General features: G+C 43.8%; 9 protein-coding genes across 34 annotated transcripts in view; 3 read left to right on the top strand and 6 right to left on the bottom strand.

Moving 5' to 3' along the window:
- The window catches only part of aars2 (alanyl-tRNA synthetase 2, mitochondrial (putative)), a 21,983-nt gene extending 10,553 nt beyond the window's left edge, over positions 1-11,430 (top strand). The window contains exons 12-20 of the mRNA XM_042105023.1: positions 79-266; positions 554-667; positions 834-974; positions 1,448-1,585; positions 2,267-2,370; positions 2,841-2,949; positions 4,059-4,184; positions 4,915-5,025; positions 11,306-11,430. Coding sequence (XP_041960957.1) covers positions 79-266; positions 554-667; positions 834-974; positions 1,448-1,585; positions 2,267-2,370; positions 2,841-2,949; positions 4,059-4,184; positions 4,915-5,025; positions 11,306-11,398 — 1,124 coding nt within the window. The 3' untranslated portion in view covers positions 11,399-11,430. The remainder of the gene's footprint in view (positions 1-78; positions 267-553; positions 668-833; positions 975-1,447; positions 1,586-2,266; positions 2,371-2,840; positions 2,950-4,058; positions 4,185-4,914; positions 5,026-11,305) is intronic.
- The window catches only part of LOC121719407 (NACHT, LRR and PYD domains-containing protein 3-like), an 851,137-nt gene that overhangs the window by 395,031 nt on the left and 436,142 nt on the right, over positions 1-19,964 (bottom strand). The window lies entirely within an intron of this gene.
- The window catches only part of LOC121719377 (NACHT, LRR and PYD domains-containing protein 12-like), a 732,803-nt gene that overhangs the window by 267,838 nt on the left and 445,001 nt on the right, over positions 1-19,964 (bottom strand). The window lies entirely within an intron of this gene.
- Positions 3,775-9,441, bottom strand: LOC121719639 (histone H3-like). The gene is made up of 2 exons (XM_042105437.1): positions 8,502-9,441; positions 3,775-3,785 (listed from the first exon to the last, which is right to left on the bottom strand). The coding sequence occupies exon 1, from the start codon at positions 9,303-9,305 to the stop codon at positions 8,895-8,897; it is 411 nt and encodes a 136-aa protein (XP_041961371.1). The 5' UTR covers positions 9,306-9,441; the 3' UTR covers positions 3,775-3,785; positions 8,502-8,894.
- On the bottom strand, positions 5,640-12,096 carry LOC121719627 (histone H2A-like). The gene is made up of 2 exons (XM_042105421.1): positions 11,485-12,096; positions 5,640-5,775 (listed from the first exon to the last, which is right to left on the bottom strand). Exons 1-2 carry the CDS (start codon positions 11,856-11,858, stop codon positions 5,643-5,645), a joined length of 507 nt encoding a protein of 168 aa, XP_041961355.1. The 5' UTR covers positions 11,859-12,096; the 3' UTR covers positions 5,640-5,642.
- LOC121719657 (histone H2B 1/2-like) lies at positions 7,410-7,936 on the top strand. The gene has a single exon (XM_042105459.1). The coding sequence runs from the start codon at positions 7,469-7,471 to the stop codon at positions 7,841-7,843; it is 375 nt and encodes a 124-aa protein (XP_041961393.1). The 5' UTR covers positions 7,410-7,468; the 3' UTR covers positions 7,844-7,936.
- Positions 12,125-12,465, top strand: LOC121719666 (histone H4). The gene has a single exon (XM_042105471.1). The coding sequence runs from the start codon at positions 12,139-12,141 to the stop codon at positions 12,448-12,450; it is 312 nt and encodes a 103-aa protein (XP_041961405.1). The 5' UTR covers positions 12,125-12,138; the 3' UTR covers positions 12,451-12,465.
- On the bottom strand, positions 12,953-13,923 carry LOC121719598 (histone H1-like). Its single transcript, XM_042105366.1, has one exon. The coding sequence runs from the start codon at positions 13,742-13,744 to the stop codon at positions 13,004-13,006; it is 741 nt and encodes a 246-aa protein (XP_041961300.1). The 5' UTR covers positions 13,745-13,923; the 3' UTR covers positions 12,953-13,003.
- The window catches only part of LOC121719422, a 28,007-nt gene continuing 25,771 nt past the window's right edge, over positions 17,729-19,964 (bottom strand). The window contains exons 13-22 of the mRNA XM_042105039.1: positions 19,695-19,909; positions 19,449-19,568; positions 19,205-19,252; positions 19,034-19,117; positions 18,885-18,947; positions 18,640-18,737; positions 18,343-18,409; positions 18,023-18,080; positions 17,868-17,932; positions 17,729-17,781 (exon numbers count right to left, since the gene is read on the bottom strand). Of these exons, the coding sequence (XP_041960973.1) occupies positions 18,033-18,080; positions 18,343-18,409; positions 18,640-18,737; positions 18,885-18,947; positions 19,034-19,117; positions 19,205-19,252; positions 19,449-19,568; positions 19,695-19,909 (743 nt within the window). The 3' untranslated portion in view covers positions 17,729-17,781; positions 17,868-17,932; positions 18,023-18,032. The remainder of the gene's footprint in view (positions 17,782-17,867; positions 17,933-18,022; positions 18,081-18,342; positions 18,410-18,639; positions 18,738-18,884; positions 18,948-19,033; positions 19,118-19,204; positions 19,253-19,448; positions 19,569-19,694; positions 19,910-19,964) is intronic.

A 19,964-nucleotide genomic window follows, 5' to 3' on the forward strand; every position in this document is an offset into this window, starting at 1 on the left:
CCCTCCCTCCCTCACCCTCTCTATCCCCCTTTACTTTACCGTTCCTCCTCCTCCTCTTCCCCGACTGTTCCGCTCCAGTCTTCCCAGCCTGCAGGGCGACGGTGTTGGCTCTGTACGGCGTTGCTCCTGGCGCTGCGGCCGCCGGGCTGCTGGACGCGGTGCACGAGGGTCAGAGCTGCCGTGTGCTGCTGGACCGCACCTGCTTCTACAGCCAGCAGGGGGGGCAAGAGCACGACCTGGGCTACATGACCAAAGACGGCCTGCAGGTAGACAAACACACACACACATGCACTCATAACCATAATCATAAACACAAACAACACACACTTTCTTTCTCAAATCAACTGAAATGCTGCTTAATTGCTTTATTGCCATAAATGAGTGAAATCATCATTGCCAAAGGTACAGTCTCTTAGAGAGTTACTCACTCTCTCTCTCTTTCTTTCTTTCTTTCTTTCTTTCTTTCTTTCTTTCTTTCTTTCTTTCTTTCTTTCTTTCTTTCTCTCTCTCTCTCTCTCTCTCTCTCTCTCTCTCTCTCTCTGTCTTTCTCCAGGATGTGCTGTTTCCAGTGGAGGACGTGCAGTTGGTCGGGGGCTACGTGCTTCATCAGATCACCGCAACAGAGACGCTCAGGAAAGGAGATCACGTCCAGCTGCACATAGACGAGGTGTGTGTGTGTCTTTGTGATTGTGTTTATCTTGTATGGCAAATACTTTGCACTTTCTCTGTATGTTTGTGTGTGTGTTTTTGTACACTTTTTGGACATGCTCTGATGTCTGTGCCTGCTTACGTGTGTGTGTGTGTGTGTGTGTGTGTGCGTGTGCGTGTGTTAGGCCCAGAGACTGGCCTGTATGGTGAAACACACCGCCACACACGTGCTCAACTTCGCTCTGAGACAGCTCCTGGGAGGGGGCGTGGCCCAGAGGGGCTCTCATGTATCCGCCCACCGCCTGCGATTTGACTTCAGTGTGAAGGTAACTCCGCCCACTCCGGTACCTCACAGTGCATGCAGATCTTTATGCTGACCAGTAGGGACAGAATTGTAGAACTCTCCATGGATTGACAGAATATTTTAGAACTCTCCATGGATTGACAGAATATTTTAGAACTCTCCATGGATTGACAGAATATTCTAGAACTCTCCATGGATTGACATGGATTGACAGAATATTCTAGAACTCTCCATGGATTGACAGAATTCTAGAACTCTCCATGGATTGACAGAATATTCAACCATCTCTCCACCCGTCCCTCTCTCACACACCCTCTCTCCCGATCTCCCTCCCTCTCCCTTCCTCCATCCCTATCTTTCTCACACCCCCTCGATCTCTCTCTCTCCATCCCTCACTCTCTCTCCTTTCCTCTTTCTCTGCCACCATTTCTCTCCATCCCTCCTTCCTCCCCTTCTCTCTCCCTCTGTCCATCCCTACTCTCTGTCAAACCCCAGGCATCTCTAAGTGTGTCTGAGCTGCAGCAGGTGGAGGATCTCCTCCAGCAGATCATCCACGAGGACCTGCAGGTGCACACACAGGAAGTGCCCCTGGCGCTGGCCAATCAGATCCCTGGCCTGAGGACAGTGGACGAGGTAAGGGCCGTCTATGGGGGGAGATGTGGGAGCCTTGAGCTGACTCATCATTGTTTGCCGATGGTGCTACATTTTCAAGTGATTTCACAGTCGCAGACAATTTTCAAAGTCGTAGTGGAGTCATGGGAGTTTTATTGGGATTGCATCGCCCTTCTGTCACCTTCATTGTTTAGTGGAAGGTGACAGTTGGGGCTTGTTTTAAGACAATATTTTATTTGTCTGGACGATGCAATATTATGAAATGTGTTTGAAAAATGCATGATTGCATCAGTCTTGGCTCATGCAAACATAATGCTTTTACTTTTGCTGTAACGTGTTATAGGACCGCGACACTTCTGATCATTACAGCCTCACAGATGGCAGAAAGATACCGACATCTATCTGAAAGAAACTGAGTGCATGACAAAGAAATATCTAATAATCTCACTCACTCACTCTCTCTCTCTGGCTAATTAGCGGTCATTTCTTTAATCATTAAAGAAATTCATTTGTTGAGGTCAGAAGTCATTTTTTGTGTAGTTGTTTAGTCAGTCCTGTGTCCAGTATCTCTTTTGCTGTAATATGTATTATGGGAGGTTTAAATGTTCACTGTGATGGCTAACTTATAGACCTAAAGGTAGCATCTTGAATGAGTGACCTCAGAGTGTGTGTGTGTGGGTGTGTGTGTGTGTGTGACCACAGGTGTACCCCGACCCAGTGCGGGTGGTGTCTGTGGCGGTGTCCGTGTCTGACCTACTGGAGGGAACCTCACGCAGGCCCTCGTCTGTGGAGCTCTGCTGTGGAACGTAAGCACTGCGGCATCTCTCTGCTCCCCCATAACCAGACGCACAGCCGCAGATGCACTATATAAATGTTATCACATTCATCATCAGACTATTACTCTAAGTCATCATCATTGCAGAGTAACGACGAGTGTATCTGCAAATGAAGAAATGTGCATAATCGTATTCCATTACTGATCAGCATTCAGCTAATGCAGCCAGAGACCCAATATAATAATATACATTGCTCCCTCTTAAGAGGGCATGGTCGATATCAGTGGCTATTTCACATCAACATGAGTACTACTGTACTATGCTTCATAACATCAGTAACTGCGCCCTGTAACTCCAGGTGTTCCAGTGTGTGTACAGTTTTTTTTTTTTGTGTGTGCATGGTAATCTGTCAGATTAGTCACATTTCCTGTGTGTGTACAGTTTCTTTGTGTGTGCATGGTAATCTGTCAGATTAGTCACATTTCCTGAATTTTAATCAGGCATTTGCTCCGGACCGGAGCCATCCGGGATCTCGTCATCATATCGGAACGGCAGCTGGTGAAGGGCATCAGCCGCATCGTGGCTGTGACCGGGGACGACGCCAGGGAGGTGAGGCGGCGCTTTACCGCGACACGTCTGATCATTGCGGCCTCACAGATGGCAGAAAGATACCGATATCTTTCTGAAAGAAACTGAGTGCATGTGCAACTGAAATTCTTTAGAAGCAATCGGTAATTTGCATTAGTCAGCAGGTAATAATTGAACATTAAATGTATTTTTTTTTTTTTTTTTAATAAACCTCTATCTACAGCCTATATTCAGGTTGATTGAGGGATAGCTGTACTTTACAAAATAGCTAATAATAATGGATTTAAAAGAGGTAATAATAGACCAGACATGAGACCACATATCAAGAAATTGGTCAACATACCCACATCAGTCCCTATCAACAAAAGTATTTTTCATAGGTCAAGATTATTAGGCTCTAAAACAGATTCTCAACATTATAGAGCTGCTGACATGAGGATTGTTTTGTCTTAGCTCGAGTTGCTACTCAAAAAATGTCTTCAAGGTTGGTCTGTCCTTATAATGACTGACATATGTAAGTTATGCTGGGTGAACCCAGCCTGATCTGCCGGCCATTTCTTTTCCCCCCTGCAGCTCAGGCTGGAAACCTCTGCATCTTTTTCTGCTGCTTCCGTTACAATTTTGCCGGGACCAATCACAAGCTGGCTTATCCACCTGGCGCACTATTGGCAGGTTTTAAAACGATGACGATAGCGGGAGAGCCTGGAATTTTCGCGTCGCACTGCAAACGTCACCCGGTTCGTTCAGATTGGTGAATGACTATCCAATTGAGTACAGTGTAATTTGAACTATGCCCGTTGATCACGCCTCTTGTGCAGCAGCAAATACATAGCAGACTTCCCAGACCAATGTTCAATCTTAAAAGATTGACCTTGGTCTGGTAAAAGCCAGACTATATGTAAGTCGCTTTGCATAAAAATGTCAGCCAAAAATAACTGTATAATAAATGTTTACCAGAAAGAGAGACATTTTCTGAAGATGCTTCTGCTTGTGTTTTTCCCTATTCTCTGTGCTCAGCAGAAAGGCTAAAACTGTGTTTATATGTTTTTTAGGTCTGTTCACATACATTTATTTGTGTTTACCTATTTATTGTTTTGCCTTTTGTTTCTTCATTTGTGTGTCCTGAGAAGGCCAGAGAAACAGGAAATGTCCTGGAACAGGAAGTAGAGGCGTTGTCAGCGCGGGTTGCTGCGGCAACCTCACCATCCCTCCATGATGCTCAGCGGTTGGCCAAAGACGTGGGTCAACTCACTGACGTACGTATGACAGGATGAGAAGCAACACAGTTTTAAACACTATATAGATGTGTAGACAAAAATGACCACTTATACAATATGGTGAGTAGGTCTGTTGTAAGTATTATTTGTAAATCTTAAAAATAATAATTCTATAATGTGTGTGTCATTTTACATCACATCTGTATTTGTTTTCAAAGATTGTGGATTAACTGAACCTTACCCTCCAGAATTATTGGCACCTCTGCTAAAGTTGACTAAAACCAGTATAATAATGTCACAATGAAAACAATTAGGAAAAATCAAGCTTTGGCTAGGAATCTGGACGACCTGGGGAGATATTGTAAAGGCGAACGGTCTTAAATCACTTGCTTTGTATCCCCAACTTTATGGGGTGTCATAGGAGAATATTACAAGCTGTTTTATTGGCAAAGGGAGGCTTAAGAAGGTATTACAAGCACGGGTGCTAATAATGTGTTTTTGTTAAAAATATGTATTTCATGGTGAGATTTTCCTTTTTCTCAAAATACATTTGCTTCCCTTCAAGGTTGGATTTTTCCTAATTTGTTTCATTGTGAGTTTACAATAAATCACCAACAGTTTTTTTTTTTTTTTTTTTATACCAGTTTTTAGTCAACTTTAGCAAAGGTGCCAATAATTCTGGAGGGTGCTATATTTTGTTAGGCCCATGTTGTTAGTTGGTGGATGTTCACTGGGGTGAGTGAACATCACAGTGATTCATTTTGCTCAGGCAGTGGAAGGGACACCTATACCTCAGTGGCAGAGGAGGGTCCTTCAGACACGGCTGAAGGCCTTACAGAGGAGCACCAACACCAGCATCAGGAAGCAGGAGATCAAAGAGGTGTGCAAACAAACAAACAAACAAGCAAAGCACGTACAGATACAACAAACATCTACGTACATATTTCACGCTCATAATCAGTCTTTGTCAATGTCCATACTGACTGCGCTGCCTGTATGTAGCTTGTAGCACCAGCCACCAGCCAAATGCTGGTAGATATAACAAAAGAATGATTTGGCCCGTGAATTTGACCGTTTATGTTGTTAAAGCCCCCCCCCCCATCTCTCTCTGTCTCTGTCTGTCTCTTTCTGTCTCTCTCTATCTCTCTCTCTCTCTCTCCCTCTCCCCCCCCCCCCCCCTCTCTCAGGCGGGTCTTAAGGCTCAGGAGCTGCTGGAGAAGCATGGCAGTCGGCCGTTGGTGGTGGGCACCATGGACACGGACTCCATATCGGTAGGTCACACACTCACACTCACACACTGCGGTGGCGTTACATATCATAGAGCAAAGGGCTTTTGGCTAATAAATTACATTATCTCTCTCTCTCTTTCTTTCTTTCTTTCTTTCTTTCTTTCTTTCTTTCTTTCTTTCTTTCTTTCTTTCTTTCTCTCTCTCTCTCTCTCTCTGTACCCCCTCCCACCATTTCTATCCTTTCATCTCACACATTTACACATACCTCTTATCCTCCTCCTCCTCTTCCTCCTCCTCGTCCAGGTGGTGGTGAAGACGGTGAACCGGTACAGTGAGCTCTCTCCCGGCTGCATGGTTCTGCTGTTGGCTCCACAGGCCTCTTCTGGGAAGGTCCTCTGTGCCTGTCAGGTGCCCAAGGTAAAGGTCAGAGGTCACGGGGCCATGGGGTGTCAATAACCAGTCTGTCAACAACCTAAATTGTTGTGCATAGCATGAACAATACTCTAGGGGGTGAGATGTGGGAGCCTTGAGCTGACTCATCATTGTTTGCCAATGGTGTTAAATTTTTTAAGTGATTTCACAGTCGCAGACATTTTTCAAAGTCTTAGTGGAATCATGGGAGTTTTATTTGGGTTGCCTTGCGCTCCCGTCACCTTCGTTGTTTAGTGGAAGGTGGCAGTCTGGCCAATATAGTCTTTGTCTTGATGATACAATAACATGACATGATGAAATGTGTTTGAAAGATGTATGATTGCATCAGTCTTGGCTCATGCAAACATAATAAACTCATGCAAACATCAAACATAATAATCTCTCTCTCTCTCTCTCTCTCTCTCTCTCTCTCTCTCTCTCTCTCTCTCTCTCTCTCTCTCTCTCTCTCTCTCAGGGCAGTAGCGTGCTGGCGAGCGACTGGGCGGTGGCCGTGTGTGGCCATCTGGGGGGCAACGCGGGCGGCTCCGCTACCGTGGCCAAGGGCGTGGGCACTGCCAAGGCCGAGCACGTTAGCCGGGCACTGAGATGGGCACAGCAGTATGCAGAGGGAAGACAGGAGTCTGGAACACACACTTGAACACAGACTCCTGAACACACACACAGACACCTGAATACAGACACAGACTTCTGAATACAGACACAGGAAAGTCCTGGATACACACACACACACACACACACACACACACACACACACACACTGTTGTGCAGCATGAAGGATAGAGATGCACTGGTATTCTAAGACCTCTGCTCTGGGCAAATATGAATGCAACTCCAACAGTTAGATGTTTATAAATAAATAATTTGTACATTATGATATTTTTTTTTTAGAACCTGTTAGCAACTCTTTGAGCATATCATCCAGGCAGTTTGCTGCAATGAAGTGTATGGCTGGTATTTCTTTGTTTTAAAAGAAATAAAGATGTGTGTTGCGTGCCTATACTCAATGTCAGTCAAATTCTTTGGTTTGCAGAGACCAAATGCAGAGACAGAGACATTGCACAGACCATATTGACATTTGATCGGAATGTATTAAACAATCAGTCATCAATTTTTTAGACATCGATGTCACAATATGAGATCACGTTTTAAAAATATCATTTAGACCCACTCAGATGCGTTAAAATGCCATTGCAGCACCTTAATTTCATAGGCTGCAACCTCACAAAGAACAAGATAAGAGGAAATATCAGGGGTGCAGTGACAAACCTTAGCCTAAACCTTCGTTAAAAAAAAAAAAACGAGTTTTAAATTGATAAGGTAATTATGCTGAAATCATTTATTTGAAGACTGACCAATGACATTTGAATTAAGTACGTATCTGGGCGTAAATTCGCGTGAGATCCGATTCACAAATGCATAGCATTAGCGGGAACTAGGAACAAAGGAATCCGGAGGTATGACCAGATGATCTGCGATTGGCTCTTAACTTTTGGAAGTCCCACCCCTTTTTTTTCCAAAGTGACGAATTGGGAGAGAGATCACGTTCCATTCGAGTCTTGAGTAGCTGGAGTTCTACAGTTCCTCATTTGCATATGTCGTCGTACTTAAACCAACGACATTTCTCAAGCGCTACCATTTCGCAACTCCGAGAGATATTTGACAATGCCCGAGCCAGCGAAGTCCGCGCCCAAGAAGGGATCCAAGAAAGCCGTGACCAAGACGGCAGGAAAGGGAGGAAAGAAGCGCAGAAAGACCAGGAAGGAGAGCTATGCCATCTACGTGTACAAGGTCCTGAAGCAGGTCCACCCCGACACCGGTATCTCCTCTAAGGCGATGGGCATCATGAATTCGTTCGTGAACGACATCTTCGAGCGCATCGCTGGAGAGGCTTCCCGCTTGGCTCACTACAACAAGAGGTCCACCATCACCTCCAGGGAGATCCAGACCGCAGTGCGTCTGCTTCTGCCCGGTGAGCTGGCCAAGCACGCCGTGTCCGAGGGAACTAAGGCCGTTACTAAATACACCAGCTCCAAGTAATTGATTGACTAATTGACTTGAAAACAAAGGCTCTTTTAAGAGCCGCCCATCTGTTCTTTGAAAGCTGTTCCAATGAATGATGTGTAGACCGACGCTTGATATACATTTCAATTTGTAGTGACTATGATGGTTTCTTATGTTAAAACACAACTCGTATATGCCAGTGTAACACTCGCTTCCTCACTCAAGCCCCTGCCCTCAGTCCATCACTGTCGCTGGTGATGGCTAGTACCAGAGAATAAGATACCTTATAGCTTTTATATGGCTCTGGCTACTACTATATCCTCTGTGGTAGGTTTGTCTTAAGCAGAAAGAAGAAATACACATAGGTACTTGGCTTTCCTGTGAAGATAAATATGTTATGCTCAAATATGTCTGTTTTGAATTGAGTATTCTTGAGATGGGAAAGTACGTTTAAGTATATATACTCTTTTTGATCCCGTGAGGGAAATTTGGTCTCTGCATTTAACCCAATCCGCGAATTAGTGAAACACGGCACACAGTGAGGTGGAGCACACACTAATCCCGGGGAGCAGTGAGGGGTTAGGTGTCTTGCTCAAGGGCACTTCAGCCGTGCCTACTGGTCGGGGTTCGAACCGACAACCCTCCGGTTACAAGTCCAGAGTGTTAACCAGTGGGCCACAGCTGCACCCCTAACTTACTGCAATGCACTACTTTTCTGTGGGCAATTCAACTCTGTAAACAAACCTTCCTACGTAATGTACCTATTCTTATGATTTGAACATGCCACTTCAAGTCCAAACTTTGTGCCACTAGAAGCCAGCGAGACGTTAGTGGAAAAACATCGCCTACCAAGGCATAGGTAGAGGCTAACCCAAGAGTTTGCTGCTGGTCTATTTTGAGTGGGATGTTAAGCTATTATGAATGTTATACTTGTGTGATTGTCGGTCCATGTACTCGTTTCGGGACTAGTTTGTCAAACTATAGGCTATACAATTTAATATGCGAAATATTGTGAGGAAATTAGCTTTTAAAGAGGTAATGAGGTGGCTCTTAAAAGAGCCGTTGGAGTGGTGAATTTCAGCCTAATTCAAGCGCGCTCTCCGCGGATATGACGAGCCAGCTGGATGTCCTTGGGCATGATGGTGACCCTCTTGGCGTGGATGGCGCACAGGTTGGTGTCCTCGAACAGACCGACCAGATAAGCCTCGCTGGCCTCCTGGAGAGCCATGACAGCAGAGCTCTGGAAACGAAGGTCGGTCTTGAAGTCCTGGGCGATTTCTCTGACCAGGCGCTGGAAGGGCAGCTTGCGGATCAACAGCTCGGTGGACTTCTGGTAACGACGGATCTCTCTCAGAGCCACGGTTCCAGGCCTGTAACGGTGAGGCTTCTTCACGCCACCGGTAGCCGGGGCGCTCTTGCGGGCAGCCTTGGTGGCGAGCTGCTTTCTTGGTGCTTTGCCACCAGTAGATTTGCGAGCGGTCTGCTTGGTTCTTGCCATCGTGAAGATCCTTCTTCAGATAATATCAGAAGTGAGTAAATACTTCAGCTGAAGCATTGCGCTTTATACCCCCAGAGCTGCTCCCCCCGCCCACTTGGTCCTCGTGATATGGTAAAACGTCACATCCGGATTGCGCCAGAAATTCAAATAAACTAACCCCTTTCAATGTTTGTGAAATACTATTAGAGCCCGTCTACATTCTCTGATACTATTAATGTATATGCAGGTATGCATGTGAGAGGAAATATGTATTTAATCTCAATTCTAAAAAAATATTGTAAAAATGGTGAGGTGGAGGATGAGGTACTTGCATTGTGGTCCGATTTCTTCCTAGAAGCTACATCCGGAACAAACGTGCCATCGAGATGAATAGACAAACCAGAGCCATATATAAAGGCTCTGAGAGAAAGCAATCTAATAAGCTATCTATCTATCTACAGACCCGGCGGCAGACACAAATTCACGGACGGGCATTACACCTTTCCAGGGGGGGCACTGGAACTTAAATTGATCACGGTAGTTTAAGCTTACACTTGACAAAACATTCCAATATGAAAATGTAGATCCAATTGTTGTAAAATGGTGCAGTTGAGACTGGAGCTAGTCATATAAAAAAAAAATGCAAAAATAAATCCGCAGATAAAACCAAAATCCTCGTTCATTTGCTAACCACTTTCAGATAGAGTGTTAGGGAGTTCGCCCCGAAGTTACGGATAACTTCGGCCCTGGAGTGGTAAGCTCCCTGTTCTCCGACTAGGTCAGAAGAAAAAAAACTGTAAAGGTTAACGCTATCAAACAAACCCAGAAACTACTAGGCATACTTCTACTAACTACGATATGAGATATAGCCTACCTGCGAGCCGATAAGCTATATTTGTCATCGGATGACAGGGGTTAGTGCAGAAGTGAAGTAGACTGCGCCACGTAACCTCTCCATTTAGGTGATGGGCTTACCTAATGTTCCTGATTGATTAGCTACAGAATAATACAGATTTGACCAGTTTTATTTGCTTGCTAGACTGACAAACGTATAGGCTAGGCCTACATTTAATAAGTGTTCAAAATCAATCTATGGGATTAGGGTTGGTTGGAGCAACCAAACTCGTCCAGGGCGGGCACAGATGACTTCCAGGACGGGCCTGGCCCCCAAAGCCCCCCCATGCCGCCGGGACTGTCTATCTATGATGTCACTAAATTGTTTTTAAATAATAATTATTTAATATCTATGCACATAAGGGTTAAAATGTATCTGAAGACGAAGACCAACCATGTTGAAAACAAACGTTATACATGTTTTGCATCTGCCAGTTAACTGTTAGCAACCTTTCTAGCAGCTAACCCATTTCCAAACGCTTTTGTGCAGACAAAGACTACTACATTAACATGAAGTGTCAAATAACGTCAACGATTACCAATACGTATATTGATAACTTTCAATTGTTATATCGTTATTTTCATATGAACGAAACATATATGTACTGCCAAAGTAAGGATCTGCACACATTTAATGGTAAAAGGTATTTGAATAGTTATATTACTAGCACTACCAGAGACGTGCTCTGGCACTACTAGGTATCGGGATTTGTTGGTATGGTTAGTAGGAAGTAGCCTAGAAATCTAGACGCGCCCCTAGCTTGCTGCCAGGGCTAGTCTAGCAACTCTCCGTTGGCTTGTGAGCTACAGAAATCGAAACTTAATCAGGACATTGACATCGTGTATAGAGTCGTTTGGTGGGCTTAACATAATGATTGATGGCAGAGTTGCAACGGTTTGGCTTGAATTCCCTGCTACTTGAAAAGAAATATCCTATTGCGTGCAGAGGGAATTTGAAAGACAACTGATTATCCCGCCCCTCGGACTGAGCACTGCGAACGGGGAGTGCCCTGACCCTACATTTTAATGTGGGTCTGGCTCGCCAGGCTAAGTAGGAAGTACACTTAGTTTGCATTAGAAATGAGAGCCAAGTTATGACAACGTCAGCGTAACGTAAACTAGCTGAGCGTCGTAGTAGGCCGATCTTCCACAATATATTCAGGATTACTCTTTATTTTCAACAAATATCAGAGATACGCTCAAAGACAGAACCAGCTTAGAAAAGGAATAAATACTTCCACGGAGATGAGTGGGTGGCTCTTAAAAGAGCCTTTGAGTCGATGTTCGTTGACGGGTATCAATTTACTTTGACTTCTCGGTCTTCTTAGGCAGCAGCACGGCCTGGATGTTAGGCAATACACCACCCTGGGCAATGGTCACTCCGCCGAGCAGCTTGTTCAACTCCTCGTCGTTGCGGACAGCCAACTGCAGATGGCGGGGAATGATACGGGTCTTCTTGTTGTCACGGGCAGCGTTGCCGGCCAACTCCAGAATCTCAGCCGTCAAGTACTCGAGCACAGCGGCCAAGTAGACCGGTGCACCAGCGCCGACACGCTCGGCATAGTTGCCTTTACGCAGCAGTCTGTGGACACGGCCCACGGGGAACTGAAGTCCAGCCCTAGAGGAGCGAGTCTTCGCTTTCGCCCTTGCCTTGCCCCCGGTTTTACCTCTTCCACTCATGATTTCACTACAACAGTTTCAACGAAATGTTGACGCGGAAAAAGATGACGAAATGGTGTCTATATATACAAGGTCAGTTCAGGCTTACTCAGTGCCTCAATGGCTGAGATTATAATGCTCATAGCCAATCAACACACTTCCGTAGCAAATGGGGGGGCGATCGAACGGGAGTGTTTTGCAGTTTTCACCAAGGTCCGCGCTCTAAGTATTTAGAAACGCGACAAAGCAAAACAGGCATCCATTACATCATTCTTCTACGAAGATTGAATAGTATACGAACATGTCTGGAAGAGGCAAAGGAGGTAAAGGTCTCGGGAAAGGGGGCGCCAAGCGTCATCGCAAGGTTCTTCGCGATAACATCCAGGGAATCACCAAGCCCGCTATCCGCCGCCTGGCTCGTCGTGGTGGTGTGAAGCGTATTTCTGGTCTCATCTACGAGGAGACTCGTGGGGTTCTGAAAGTGTTTCTGGAGAACGTGATCCGTGATGCTGTCACCTACACCGAACACGCTAAGAGAAAGACCGTGACAGCCATGGACGTCGTCTATGCTCTGAAACGCCAGGGACGTACTCTGTACGGCTTTGGTGGTTAAAAATCTCATCTCACTCGGCTTAGACCCAAAGGCTCTTTTAAGAGCCACCCATTTTTTTTTTACAAGAGTTTATTCCAGTTTTTACTCGTTATTCTATTTCTCCAGTATATTGTGTATAAGAATGAAAATGAGCCTTTTGGGGTCAAAACGAAGCCAAATTGATCAGTGCAAGAAATTCTTTCCAAGAATAGTAAAATCAAGCAAATAAGCGGTACAATAAATAGATCAAGCTGAGAGAATTTGTGCAAATAGGATTTGCATGGACATAAGAATCGCAAGTATTACAACCAGTCAAAATTGAGTAAATGACCCAAACCCCGCCACATAATAAATGTTTCGCTCCGTATCCCATTCAGTAAAAGCGGGATTCTGAAATTGAAGATTTCATCACTCAATAAAATATCTATCTGGTGATAATCCCCCCCCTCCATACATGTTAAAGTTACATGAATACAAATCTGTCTTAAAGTTTTTGAAACAAATGCATTTTGAAGATAAGTTGGGTGGCTCTTAAAAGAGCCTTTTGTATGAATAGGGACAGCCTTCATGTCGTTTACTTCTTCTTGGGTGCTGCCTTTTTGGGCTTGGCGGCTTTAGGCTTCGCTACCTTAGGCTTGGCCGCTTTCGTCTTCTTGGGGCTCTTGGTAGGCTTTGCTGCCGCGGGCTTCTTTGCCTTTTTCGGGCTCTTGACGGCCTTCTTGGGTTTAGCCACTGCTGGTTTCTTTGCCTTCTTCGGAGATTTCTTGGCGGCCGCGGGCTTTTTAGCTGCTGCTTTCTTGGGCTTCTTTGCTGCGGCGGGCTTCTTGGCAGCGGGCTTCTTCGCCTTGGGAGCAGCCTTCTTGACGGCCTTCTTCTTGGGCTCTGCCTTCGCCTTATTCAGCTTGAAGGAGCCGGACGCGCCGGTGCCCTTGGTCTGAACCAAAGTTCCCTTAGTAACGAGACTCTTGATGGCGATCTTGACGCGAGCGTTGTTCTTCTCCACGTCGTAGCCACCAGCAGCCAGAGCCTTCTTGAGCGCTGCAAGGGAGACTCCTTTCTTCTCCTTGGATGCAGAGATCGCCTTGACGACAAGCTCGCCCACACTGGGACCAGTTTTCTTCGGCCTGGGTGCTGCCTTCTTCTTGGGTGCTTTCGCCGGCGCGGCGGCGGCGGGTGCTGGAGCAACTTCTGCCATTATTCCGTAGATAATTTTCCTCACAGTGGAACGCTGTATGAATAACAACTCTCTGGGAAGAGGGCTGGACTTAAAGCAACGATGAGAACGTTTTAGACTCACTCCAATCAGCTGCCCCATAGACTCACTTCCGCGGTGCGCTCGCTTGTGTTTTCTCCTCTCGTATTTTGCTAGAAATATGAGCGATGGGACGTAATTAGTTCTTAAGAAGCTGATTGCCTATTAGAAAACAAAATGTTCTTTAAAACGGCCATATTGAGAGTCAATATCTGGCTGTATATGTTTTGCAAAAAAGAGCGAACCGCACAAGTCCGTGTATGTTTGTTGCTGCCATGGTTGGTTTTGTGTGACAATCACAAGCATTTAAATGATAAAATTTCGTTATGATGAGAAAACAAGTTGCACTGGGCGAAAAAATACATCTCCTGTACTGATCTAGAATGTTTTGTATTATACGGAGTGCGCAGTTTTTATTTAAACAAGAGCTGTTTCGACCATGTAAAACACACACCCGCCATGCAAACGCCATATCGTAAACCTATTGTAAAACATTTTTAATCAAAATAACGACAATTTACAACATATTAGACCTCGCCAGAGAGAAGAATAGTGAACGACGGGTTATACTCTTTCCTCTAAGCACAAAGTAAGCGTTACGTTTTTGTATAATTTCTATCGAAATAAACGATGAATCAACCATAGGCTTTGTCGCCATGATCGCCTTTAGAGATTACCCCTCGACCTAGGTTATATTTGGTAGACCTATATAGCCTCTGAATGTTCGCATGCAAATGTTTATTAGTTAGCAGTGGGCTATAACCATAGGACCTTTATCGGTGGAAGAAGTTTTATTCACAACAGGGAACTGAAAATTAGCTCTCGTTGTAATGACCCCGTTATACACAAAGGCTTTGCCCTCCCGCTCAACCTTCGCTGTCTCCCCATCTCAAATCTTACACAACACAAATACCAAGCGGTTATAGCCTATACATTCGCACATCAGATTTAAGACGCTAACAGTAATTCGTTGATTAACTAAACATGAATAAAATGGAATTATTGATCAAATCCGCTTTAACTGTTTAGAGTGACCGCTATAAGGACCTCCCCTTTTCAACTTTTACTATGGTCCAGGCCTACCCCTGCATTTACACAGCAGCAGAGAGCTCATATGAAGAAACAGTTTGCCCAATATTAAAAAAAAAAAAAATACACTTAGATTTGGCCTACTGGATTTGCGCGGTTATAGCTTGGTTAACAGGGAATTTTAGATATTTAATCCATGTCTGAAAGAGTGATTCGTTGGCATCACACTGATACTGAAGCAATGACAATAAAACATACAAATATGCATTATATTTATCTCCTCATATTGTTTATTCAGAAGAAAAAAACATGTGATGTTATGGACGACTGACCAAGAATCATTCTCATAGGTCAGAGTGCGACCATACTTATTATGAGAAATAAGCACCATTTTGTTGCCTTGGCGAAGCCTGCAATGCTTCAACATATCTTTGGTAGAATGTTTTTGGCCTATGGGCAAGTGTCTGTAAAGTTTGTTTTTGAGAAAATGTAATCAATGCTGTCTATCAATCCATAGACAATGACAGAAAAGTTTCCTACCCTCTGGGGCATAGGCTATTTTCAGTATAATTGAACTTTTCTCTACTTTTAAGCTTTTATCTTAGTCATTGAAATCTATGCTATTGCTTTTTTATTTAATTGTATTTTCTGGGTCTTCATATCTGGGAAAGATGATGGATAATACTTTCATATTTGTTAGCCTATATTAGCCTTTATACCAAGGGAGAACGATGTGCATCTCCTTAATTTGTTCATGTTTTTGCATTCTTGTCACCAGGAAGCATGCCAGATGAAATACTGCAGGGAGAGAATTTCAGCATGTATGACACCATCACCTTGAGTAGCTGGTAGCTGTTTATTCTCACTCTGACCAGCTGCTACTTAGACACAATCTGTTTTATCTCTTTTAAGTCGAGTCACTTTTATTAATATAGCACATTAAATACAACAGGAGTCCACTGTGCTTGACTTAATGTGGGGTGGATTCCATAAATTTGGACCAACAACAGAGAATGCCCGGTCACCTTTTGTTTTGAGACATATGCGGGGGACAGATTCCGGTTCTGGCGCCGACGAGAGTGGCAGCACGTCAAGTAGCTCTGTGTCTTTGTCTTGAATTTCCCCTAGGGATCAATAAAGTATCTATCAATAAAGTATCTATCTATCTATCTATCTATCTAGATAAGAGCTGTTTTGAAGATGACTGGGTCGACCTAGGGTGGGGAAAGCATTTCTGCATAGGGAGGTGCTAAGCCATTTAAGAACTTTTAAAACAAAAAGCAAAATCTGAGCCAGGACTGGTGTGATGTGCTCTCTCTTTTAATTACCATAGCCTAAGCAATCTGGCTGCTGCATTCTGGATCATCTGTAATTTGTGGAAGTTGATTGGGTCAGACCTGTGTATAAAATATTGCAATTAATCGAGTCTGGAGGTAATAAAAGAATTGCAAGATTGTTCTGGGAGAAAAAAAAAATGACTTGAGATTAGCTATTACTCTAAGTTGATAAAAAAAAAAAAAACACTTGACCACACTATTGATTTGTTTTAAAATTTAGAGAGCTATCCAACATGACACCAAGATTTCTAACCACGGAGTGCACATTGTTTCAGAGTGGACCAAGAGTAGCCTTCTGCTGAGGCTGGTGACAGAAGAGGGGGCGCCAAATATTACTTCGGTTTTGCTGCTGTTGAGTTGAAAGAAATTGCAGGCCACCCAAGATTTAATGTCATTGAGGCAGTTAGTTTAATAAACATGGGGTCTGAGGAACAAGATTGTGGTATCAGTGGTATTGGATGCCATATTTATCAAAGATGGAACTGAGGGGCAAAATGTATAAAGAAGGGGGGGGGGGGGTTATTGAGCCTTGGGGGACCCCACATTTCATAGTAGCAGATAAAGAGAAAAATTTCTAGCCTAGAAATCTAGACGCACCCTAGCGGCGGCAAATTAATTTGCTCAGCCTGTACATCTAGTAACAAACCATAGGAATTTCTATTGGCTAACACCGTGGATGTTATCCAATCATAGCGCTCTCTTTTGTTAGAGAGTCTTAAGGCGGGCTTAACAGGATAACGACAGTCCTGCAACGGTGAACAACAAGGAAGGTGGCTATGGCGAACGAAGAGCGGTTGTTTGAATCGGCGTTGGCGTCAACTTTGGAGGAGTTGGACTTGTGCTTTTCTTTGAAAGTTGAGCAACACAATGCACTTAAGTCATTCCTTTCGAAGAAGGATTTTGCCGTTTTGCCGGATACGGATATGGTCGTAGCGCTGGCCTATTGCATGCCTAGGCAGTTTGAAAGACAATTCTCTGCCCGCCCCTTTGATTAAGCGAGGTGAATGGCTCGATTCCAGACTACACATTTGTGGTGACACTACTTTGCATCTTCCATGGTAAAAAAGGAGCCGCCTGAACCTCATCTAAATCTCTTCAGTCCAAATGAGAATGAATTTAAGTTTACAAATAGCAAAAAAGTAAATAAAAGCAAAAAACAAAAAACTAAATTATCTTCTTGGTGTCCCAAACACATACAAATCCAAATTGAGGTTCAACATGTTTATTGAAATGTGATGTGCAGGCAGAGAACGTTTACATGTGCAAATAGCTGGCGGTCCGATTTTGCTCATCGGTTTTCTGGCGGTCCGCTGGCGGGTTGCAGACAAATTGGCCAATATTTTGCTACTATTGGTCTAAAATCTTTTTCATTTGTTCAGTTATACTCCATATGTCATTTCATGAACTTTTCTAAATATTCATGACAAGTTAAATTTAAAGATGGTGGACCAGCGGCGGACCACAAGTGGCACGCCACCGGCGGCATACCACCAGCGGTCTGCTATCTGCCAATCTGATTTTGCTATTTGGGCTGTTGCAACAAGTAGTAACGTTAGAACAACTACAACACCACACCGGATCTAGCTAGACCGAAAACTAAACAATACGCACTGACGAATGGTGGATGGATGGAATGGAACGTTGTGTGTGCTGCACTTACACGTCCCCTTTTAGGGAAAGACGTCTGCCGTCTTTCTGCCCTCCTCTGTGAAATGTGCGAATCTTCTTCCATGCCTGTAATTGACCAAATACATGTTTTGTCCTTGCATTTCTCATTTCGATTGAATAGTTATTAATACAGGATTATTCACAAATTATACCCCTCGATCTCCAGATTCTCCATTAACACTGTGCACCACCACCTCCTCAGGTAGGGCATGTCATGCTAAAGAAGAAAAAGTTACAATGCATGGAAAAGGCGCAATATAATGATTCAATGAAATTAAATTTACCACATTTGTTAGATAGCACTTACTATGGAGAAATCAAATGGTGTCTCCAGGGCGATGTACCAAGCATACTGTCAATACAAAGAAATATTAATGGCTCCATGTTTCAGGTGTAAATGTGCTTGCATTAAGCTTAAAAACAGTGTTCTCTGTTACACTGTTAGTGTGCCTAATGGGCATGGTGTGTTACTAAATGCAAGCTTAGCAACTCACCATGATCATGAAAATTCCACAGTCAACACCAAAATGTTGCTGTGGGAGGCCCTGTAACATGAAGAACATGCGCAATGAATAATTTTAGTAATTATGTTGTTTCCTAATTACATATGCACTAATTCTTAACTGTTATCACCTCAATGTCCAGCCCTGTCTGTTCCTGCCAAGGTCCTGGTGCTATCCTCTGTGCAAGAGCCCTGTTAAGAGTCAAAATAGTATTAGAAGGAATCTCTGAAACAATACACATAGAATATAATTCAGCGCTTATGCAGCTCTGACAAGTAAATAGAACGTGATTGTCAAGAGTAGTTACTTTAATGTGGGCAAGTCAGGGGAACGTGACTGCCCAGACACTGACTAGTATTTTGATATGGCTTTTGGCTAGTCAGGGGAACATGACTGCCATGGTAAATCATCCTATTGTAACCTCAAAATGTGTTGATAAGGCTTGTGCCCAAAGCCTTGTTCTTTCTTGGCATACATCGAGTCCATGAACAAGATTAATGTTTTCAGTGGCTCCATGACCTAAGGGAACACAGTCTTGACAATAAGATGGAAGTTAAAGCTTTTCCCCCCCTAACATCAAGGTTACTGAAATTTACTACTGGGTTTTACAACCTTTTAGTCAATATTGTTGCTTGACAAACTTTTTAAGGATGCCCGGTCACTTACACAAAGCAGATAATGCCCTCGAGTCCACAGAGGAAATATCAGTGTCTTCTTCGCGTAATCCACCTTAAAGAAGAATGTTTTTTTTTTTGTTATTGTGAATCATTTCATTTCTATCCGTATTCAAGCTACATGTATGCCTGCATACTTACAGGAAGACTATGCAGAGGGTCACAATCCATGGGTGGGAGCCATGTTGGGGGCGTGTGAAGGTCCATGATGAAAACATCTTTCCCCTACAGAAAAATACAGCTCTGTTGTTGTGTCTGTTACAGTAGACACTACTGGCAAAGTTATCATTCAAAACATGCATGCAGACATACCTGAAGTTGGACCATCTCCTGAACCAACCTCAAACAAGCATTCCCCACCTGTAAAACAACACCTTTCTTAAACCTTTCTGGTAAAAATAATGTGTCAAACCATAAAGAGACAAAACGTATCTCACAGACAATCCAACCGTACGTGTGGTAGACAAAGTCTTACCATTATTTATAGGACTAAAACAAGGTATTCATGATGGATTACATAGCACCTTGTCTTTCCATAACCACATATTTTACCCACCACAGAGTCCATCTCCCTGTTTGTCCCCAAGGTCAGTAAATTCTCCCTGGTTAGACATGTTGGACCAGCTTTAACAATGAGCTCATTTGCTGGCCCACTGTCATTCAGTACGTAGTTGAACTGTTAGGAAGACACAACCAAAGAAGTGGCACTGGTAAAAATGCTTCAATTTAGCAATCAACCCAGAGAAAATGTACAGACAATATGGCAAGTCTTGTTCAGAAAAGTTTAGTCTTTAATTTATACCAGCTTTTCCTGAAGGGGATGAACTCCATTAGGACCCCACGAACTTCTGCAGGGCCTGATATTAACAATGACAGTCAGTGCTGCACAGTCCTGCCCACAGTGAGTTGAAGCGTTCAACAGACAAGGTTCACTTTGCGGTGACACTTCAATTACAGGTGGCTGTAGACCTTCCGGATGACTTTGCTGTGATGTTCTGTCTGGCAATGTTTTTGCACCTTAAGATTAGGTAAGAAGGACAAAACAGAAAACAACATTATGCGATTGTCAAAA

This window comes from Alosa sapidissima, chromosome 9 (assembly GCF_018492685.1).
Source record: "Alosa sapidissima isolate fAloSap1 chromosome 9, fAloSap1.pri, whole genome shotgun sequence".
NCBI lineage: Eukaryota > Metazoa > Chordata > Actinopteri > Clupeiformes > Clupeidae > Alosa > Alosa sapidissima.